The sequence below is a fragment of the Chiloscyllium plagiosum genome, chromosome 5 (genome assembly GCF_004010195.1).
Source record: "Chiloscyllium plagiosum isolate BGI_BamShark_2017 chromosome 5, ASM401019v2, whole genome shotgun sequence".
In the NCBI taxonomy this organism is placed as follows: domain Eukaryota; kingdom Metazoa; phylum Chordata; class Chondrichthyes; order Orectolobiformes; family Hemiscylliidae; genus Chiloscyllium; species Chiloscyllium plagiosum.
This window is the reverse complement of record NC_057714.1, coordinates 114,724,407-114,732,440: the sequence shown is the minus strand read 5'-3', so window position 1 is coordinate 114,732,440 and position 8,034 is coordinate 114,724,407. Positions and strand designations below refer to the sequence as shown.

General features: G+C 47.8%; 1 protein-coding gene across 1 annotated transcript in view; it reads left to right on the top strand.

Moving 5' to 3' along the window:
- Positions 1-8,034, top strand: part of ghrhrl (growth hormone releasing hormone receptor, like) — a 71,661-nt gene that overhangs the window by 51,403 nt on the left and 12,224 nt on the right. Inside the window, exons 9-11 of the mRNA XM_043690845.1 lie at positions 2,494-2,563; positions 4,032-4,123; positions 5,852-5,981. Of these exons, the coding sequence (XP_043546780.1) occupies positions 2,494-2,563; positions 4,032-4,123; positions 5,852-5,981 (292 nt within the window). The remainder of the gene's footprint in view (positions 1-2,493; positions 2,564-4,031; positions 4,124-5,851; positions 5,982-8,034) is intronic.

Here is an 8,034-nt window from a genome sequence, read left to right as displayed (position 1 = left end):
GCGGCGTTTGGTATGCTTTCCTTTATTGGTCAGAGTATTGAGTACAGGAGTTGGGAGGTCATGTTGCAGCTGTACACGACATTGGTTAGGCCACTGTTGGAATATTGCATGCAATTCTGATCTCCTTCCTATTGGAAGGATGTTGTGAAACTTGAAAGGGTTCAGAAAAGATTTACAAGGATGTTGCCAGGGTTAGAAGGTTTGAACTATTGGGAGAGGCTGAATAAGCTGGGTCTGTTTTCCCTGGAGCGTTGGAGGCTGAGGGGTGACTTTATAGAGGTTTATAAAATCTTGAGGGGCATGGATAGGGCAAATGGACATGGGGGTCTTTTCCTTGGAGTGGGGGATTCCATAACACAAGGGCATAGGTTTAAGGTGAGAGAGGAATGATATAAAAAGGACCTACGGGGCAGCTGTTTCATGCATAGGGTGGTACGTGTATGGAATGAGCTGCCAGAGGAAGTGGTGGAGGCTGGTACAATTACAACATTTAAAAGGCATCTGGATGGGTATATGAATAGGAAGGGTTCAGAGGGATATGGGCCAGGTGCTGGAAAATGGGACTAGACTAGGTTAGGATATCTGGTCGGCGTGGATGAGCTGGACCGAAGGGTTTGTTTCTGTGCTGTACAGCTTTATGACTTTCTGACTCTATTTCATAAATGGAACATACTGCTCCCACAGGGCATCAGTGATGGAAGGAGTGGATGTTGAAGATGGCAGAAAGGGTGCTAATCAAGCAGGGGCTGCTTTGTCCTGGATGGTGTCAAGTTTCTTGAGTGTTGTTGGAGCTGCACCCATCCAGGCAAGTGGGGAGGATTCCATCACAATCCTGACTTGTGCCTTGGAGATGGTGGACAGGCTTTAGAGAGTTGGGAGGTGTGTACTCACTGCAGTTTCCTAGCCTCTGACCTGCTCTTGTAGTCTCAGTGTTTATGTGGGTGCGTCAAGTCACCAAATGCAGGGATTAGTCTGGTAAATGGGCAGGGATTAGTCAGGGGTGGCACGGTGGCTCAGTGGTTAGCACTGCTGCCTCACTGCGCCAGGGACCCGGGTTCAATTTCCGCCTCGGGCGACTGTCTGTGTGGAGTTTGCACATTCTCCCCGTGTCTCTGAGTGCTCTGAGTCTCTGAGTGCTCCGGCTTCCTCCCACAATCCAAAGATGTGCAGGTGAATTGGCCATGCTAAATTGCCCATAGTGTTCGGTGCATTAGTCAGAGGGACATGGGTCTGGGTGGGTTACTCTTCAGAGGGTCATTGTGGACTAGGTGGGCCGAAGGGCCTGTTCCCACACTGTAGGGAATTTAATCTAATCTAAACTTTCTCTGAAATGCTTCCAATCCTTTTGCAGTCAAATACTGTGCACAATATTCCAAGCGCAACCTCTCTAATCCCCTGAAATGTTACCTTTTTTATTCAAATAATCTCCAAGATAAGGGATAACATTCTACTCATGTTCTGAATTACTTGCTGTACCTTTTGTGATTGGGACACCCAGATCCTCCTGCAGCTCGGAGATCTGCAATCTCTCACCATGTCAATTCATTCTTTTTTATCATGCCTGCAATCTGTGCTATTTCACTCTTTCCCACGTTATGTTCCATTTACCAGATTTTTACCTCTGGAGTTTAGCTCGTACAATGTTCAGACCAAGGTTGCAATGAGAGATCAGGAGGTGAATGGGGACCTGACGGAAACCAAAGGGAGCATCAGGGAACAGGTTACTGGTGAGCAAGTGTATGATAGCCTGGAGGCTCAGCCATTAGCACTGCTTCCTGACAGCGCTAGGGACCTGGGTTCAATCCCAGCCTCGGGCCACTGTCTGTTTGGAGTTTGCACGTTCTCCTTGTGTCAGTGTGGGTTTCCGCCCACAGTCCAAAGGTGTGGAGGTGTTGGTCTGAAAGCTTGTGATTTCAAATGGACCTGTTGGACTATAAGGAGAAAGTGAGGACTGCGGATGCAGAGTCGAGAGTCGAGAGTGTGGTGCTGGAAAAGCAAGGCAGCATCCGAGGAGCAGGAGAATCGACGTTTCAGGCATAATCCCTTCATCAGGAAAGAGGGGCTATAACCTGGTATCACGTGACTTCTGACCAAAGATGCGTGGGTTGGCCACACTAAATTGTCCATAATGTCCAGGGTTGTGCAGGTTAGCTGGGTTAGTGTTAGGTGAAGAGGAGATTTATTCTTAATTCACTCACAGGATGTGGGCATCACTGGCTGGGCCAACGTTTACCATTAGTCCCCTGTTGCTCTTGAGAAGGTGGTAGTGAACTGCCTTCTTGAACTGCTGCACTCTGCACCCACCATGTCGTTAGGGAGGGAATGCCAGGCCTTGGTGACGGAATGAGATGCTAGCCCAATGTGCCTGCTTCACTTCCTCTTCTTGATGGTTGTTGATGGTAGAGGTGGTGCGTTGCGGTGTAGTGTTGGTCACCAAACCGAAGGAGAGAATGCTGTGGGCAGTTTCCCATTGACATTGTGTTACATTACCAGGTGCTGGGATGTTATTGAAGGTTCTCCGTACTGGTGGATAATCAAAGGACCAATTGTGGCGTCTATTGCAGTAAGTGATTACAGTAAGCCTTTAATCAGCCTTTTAGACAAGAGCCAGGAGTCCATTCAGCCCCTTGAGCCTGCTCCCCCACTCATTATGGTCATGGCTGATCTCACCTTGGCCTCACCTGCCCGTTCCCCATAGTGGGCGGCACGGTGGCACAGTGGTTAGCACTGCTGCCTCACACCGCCAGAGACCCGGGTTCAATTCCCGCCTCAGGCGACTGACTGTGTGGAGTTTGCACATTCTCCCCGTGTCTGCGTGGGTCTCCTCCGGGTGCTCCAGTTTCCTCCCACAGTCCAAAGATGTGCAGGGAAGGTGAATTGGCCATGCTAAATTGCCCATAGTGTTAGGTAAGGGGTAAATGTAGGGGTATGGGTGGTTTGCGCTTCGGCGGGTCGGTGTGGACTTGTTGGGCCTGTTTCCACACTGTAAAGTAATCTAATCTAATCTAAACCCTCAAACCCCATTTCTCATTAAGAATCTATCCCCTCCTTAAGTTGAAACTAACCACATTGGGCTCTTGACGCAAGTTTGGGATTTGACTCACCTTTTCCATTCTGACAAGGTTTAACCATCTGCTGTAATGGGATTCAGACCAACATCTCCGGAACATTAGCCTGGAGTTACTTTGTCCAGTGACCGTATCATGACACCAGTCTGCCAGCTCTTGGTGCAGACGTGGACAGAGGTGTTGCTTTTCGTCTCTATCTCAGCCTCGTGGGGTTAGCCAGGGTTTCTGGCCCAATGTCCCAGTCTGAAGGCTGGTCTAGAGATTTCAACACAGTATCAGGTGTATTTCTCCCAAGTCAGTATTATCCAAGTCAGAGACACTGTTCTTTTTTAATGTTGTGAGGAGAGATTACACAAATTCGGTCGGTTGTCTCTCGAATTTAGAAGGAGTGATCTGATTGACGTCTTCAGGATATTAACTTGAAAAGATATTCTATTTCCACTGGTTGGGGATTCCAGAGGTAGGGGCACAGTCTGTGAATTAGGGTCAGACTGTGCAGGAGAGGTGCTAGGAAACACTTCTACACACAACGGGGTGGGAGAGGTTTGGACCTCTCTTGCAGAAACCACAGTGGATCAGTTGTTTGTTTTAAATCTGAGATAGCTACGTTTTCATTAAGCAGAGATATTAAAGGATATGGGCCCAAGGCAGGTATATGGAATTAGGCCACAGATCAGCTGGGAATGGTGGGACAGGCTCGAGGGGCTGAAGGCTCCACTCCTGTTCCTATCAGTTAAATGAAGGCCCTGGTCTGTCCTCCTCTGGAAATAATCACATGGCCTGATGTCAAAGAAGAGGCTCGCCTTCCTTGCCATCTTGGCTGATATTGAACCCTCAACCACAAGACAATCATTTAATTAACTGCATTCGCTTGACTCTGATCAATTGATTGAACAGCAGGGCAGGTTAGAAGGGCTGAATGGCCTATTCCTGCTTCTCACATCCTTTCCTCTCCTTCTGCAGATCAACTTTGTGCTTTTCATTAACATCATCCGGATCCTGGTGCAGAAGGTGATGCCGAGGGAGGTCCACACAGCTATCTCCTCACAGTACAGGTAGGTGCTAGCAGAAGGCACTCGCTGTGTGTGTAGCCCAGCACCGCGGATCCTTTCACCTCTGGTCATGGAGGGACCGTACTAGTGGGTGGGTGGGGGGGGGGGGGGGAGAGGGTGGGGAGGATGTCAGTCTGGGCTGCTTCCCACTGGACAGAAACTGCAGCTTCTACACAGCCTGGGTCCAGGTCCATAAAGATGGCAGGAAGACAATGGCATGTGTTATTGGCCAAACCTCCTCAGCTCTCTCCAGCCAGTGATGGGTACACCTGGGTACCACCATGGCCACTGGCCCCAGTTAGAACACCATTGTCCTCCCACTCATTCCATGTCTATTCCTGTTCCTAATCCGCCCTAAACTACACATCCTTAGACTGTGAGAGGAAATCGGAGTACCCGGAGGAAACCCTCGCAGAGAATGTGCAAGCTCCACACTGGAATCGAACCCAGGACCCTGGCGCTGTGAGGCAGCAGTGCTAACCACTGAGCCACCGTGCCATCCCTTCAGAATTCACTTGCCGACCAATTAACCCTTTCCTCTCATGCATTTCATTTTTTAATTCATTCACGGGATGAGGGCAACGCTGGATGGGCCAGCATTTATTACCCACCCTAATTACCCAGAGGGTAGTTAAGTGTCAATCACATTGCCGTGGGTCTGGAGTCACACGTAGGCCAGACCAGGTAAAGATGGCAGATTCCTTCCCTAAAGGCTATTAGTGAACCAGATAGATTTTTCCAACAATGGATTCATGGTCATCATTAGACCCTTACTTCCAGATTTTAACTGAGTTCAAATTACACCATCTGCCTTGGTGGGATTTGAACCCGTGTCCCCAGAACATTACCTGGGTCTCTGGATTAACAGTCTAACAATAATACCAGCAGGCCATTGCCTCCCTTATAAATGCTTTTTTTTGTCTTGAGTTGGTATTCTTGCAAATTGTCCTGATGAGTACAACACAAAGAGGTTTGGCAAAATGTGTCTTTTTCCAGAAGTTAACCAGTTAGGCACAGTTACAACTGTTTGGGGTTGGGTACAGTATATCCAGCTCCAGGGCTGACTGTTTCTCCATCCAAATGCACCATCAGGGTTGGTGCCAACACATGGACCTTCAATGTAACTCATTCGGAATCCTTACACAACATTGCCTCACAAGCCCTTGCATAATATTTGTGTCCAACGACAGTTGCATTCACCAATTGCACATCCCAAGTCTCCAAATGTACAAATGGAGGCAGTCTATGTAGCCAGGTAAATTATGTCTGTCTCCATTAGGACCCCTTGGTTAGAGACAAAAAACACTGCAGATGCTGGAATCCAATCTATACAGGCAGGAGGCTAGAAGTACACAGCAAGCCAGGCATCATCAGGAGGTGGAGAAGTCAATGTTGCGGGTGTGACCCTTCTTCAGCCTTGGAAAGGGTTACACCCGAAACGTCAACTTCTCCCCTCCTGATGCTGTCTGGCTTGCTGTGTTCTTCCAGCCTCCTGCCTGTCTCCATTAGGATCCCAGTAAGATTAGCCACTGAAGGACGGCTGGAGCTAATGCAACTCCAACATCAACGCTTTCAGAACCATGACCCCTTATAGCAAGTTTCTTGTTCCGTGCCTAGGGCAGCCCTGAGCTGTAAGGATCTGGGAAGCATTGCAGAATTCATCCTTCAGGATGAAAAAGGAAAGATTTGCCATTCTCAGTGTTTCATTGAATTGTTCTCCTCTCTACACAGGCGACTGACAAAGTCAACCCTGCTGCTCGTCCCTCTGTTTGGTGTGCACTACATCGTCTGTGCTTTCCCTCCTGATGGGGCCGTGCTAGCCATTAGACTTTATCTTGACCTCTGCATCGGGTCATTCCAGGTACGGCGAACTTTGAACTGTGCAGGGATGGTCACCATTTGTTGCTGGGGAGTGCCATAATGCTTACCGCTGACGGTGGAATCAATCTTGGGATCTGACAATCCATCGTAAACGAATGCAAAACAAATGGATTAGCAGCACACACAGGCCATTCAGCCCCTCAAGCCCACCCTGCCATTCTATATGATCGTGGCTGATCTGCACTGGCTTCAACCCAGCTCCTCAGATCCCTCAAAAATCTATCTACCTCCTCTTGATATACTTACAGTGATCTAGCCTCCAGAACCCTCTGGGGTAGAGAATTCCAGACATTCACTACTCTCTGGGAGGAGAAATTCCTTTGGATCTCAGTCTTAAATGAGTGTCCCTTTATCTTGTAACTGTGTCCCTGAGTTTGAGATTCCCCAAACATCTTCCCTACACCTATCTTGTCAAGTCGCCTCAGAATTGTATGTTTCAATAAGATCAAGACTCATTATTCTGAATTCAAATGAGTAAAGTCCTAATCTGTTTAGACATTCCTGATAAATCAATCCTCTCATCCCAGGAATCAGTTGAGTGAATCTCTTTTGGAGCTGTTGCTATTGCTGGTATATTTGTTTTTCAGACACAGGGTCTAAACGGTACACAATACTCCAGATATGGCCTCAGCAACATCCTGTACTGTTGTAACAAGACTTCCTCTCATTTAAACTCCAATCCTCTAGCAATAAATGCCAAAATTCCATTTACCTCCTTAATTACTCACTGCACCTCCACGCTAACATGTGTTTCAATCGTAAGAACACCCAGATCCCTCTGCACAGCACATTTCCAGAATGTTCCACCCCAGTAATAAACTGCATTTTTGATTCTTCCTCCCAAACGGAGTGACTTCGCAATTTCCTACATTATGTTTTTGCCAAGTGTTTTTGGAAATGTATCACCGTTCCTTCGGTGTCGCTGGGTCAAAATCCTGGAATTCCCTCCTTAAGGGCATTGTGGGTCTACCCTACAGCAGGTGGACTGCAGCGGTTCAAGAAGGCAGCTCACCCCCACCTTCTCAAGAGGGCAACTAGGGATGGGTAATAAATGTTGGCCCAGCCAGCGATGCCCACATCCTGTGAGTGAGTTGAGAATAAATCTCCTCTTTACCTTCTCTGGCCTATGGAGAAAGAACCCAGCTTCTCCACTATGATTGAACTGCCTGAATCTGAGACTGAAATAACTTCACAGAGGCCAGTATCCTATCACCAAGTCTCCCTCTACTTACATGTGAAAAGCCCTTGACTCTAATACAGCCCCTTCAGAGTCAGCTCTCAGAGTGCCAGTATCTCAGTTGGGGGAGGCGATGGCCTAGTGGTATTAGAACATAAAACATAGAAAAGTACAGCACAGAACAGGCCCTGCGGCCCTCGGTGTTGCACCGACCTGTGAACTAATCTAAGCCCATACCTCCACACTATCCCATCATCATCCATGTGTTTATCCAAGGAATGTTTAAATGCCCATAATGTGGCTGAGTTAACTACACTGGCAGGTAGGGCATTCCACGCCCTTACCACTCTCTGAGTAAAGAACCTGCCTCTGACATCTGTTTTAAATCTATCACCCCTCAATTTGTAGTTATACCCTCTCGTACAAGCTGATGTCATCATCCGAGGAAAAGCACATTCACTGTCCACCCTATCTCCTCCTCTGATCATCTTGTATGTCTGTATCAAATTCCAGACATGACCTACCCTTGACGAAACCATGTTAACTATCTGCAATCAAATTGTTGCTTGCTAGCTGATTATAAATCTTATCTCTTATAATTCTTTCCAAACCCTCTCCTACAACAGAAGTAAGGCTCACTGGTCTATAATTACCTGGGTCATCTCTACTGCCCTTCTTGAACAAGGGCACACTTGCAATCCTCCAGTCCTCTGGTACTAAACCTGTAGACAATGACGACTCAAAGATCAAGGCCAAAGGCTCCGCCATCTCCTCCCTAGCATCCCAGAGAATCCTCGGATAAATCTCATCCTGCCAGGGGACTTGTCTCTTTCACTCCTTCTAGAATTGATAACAC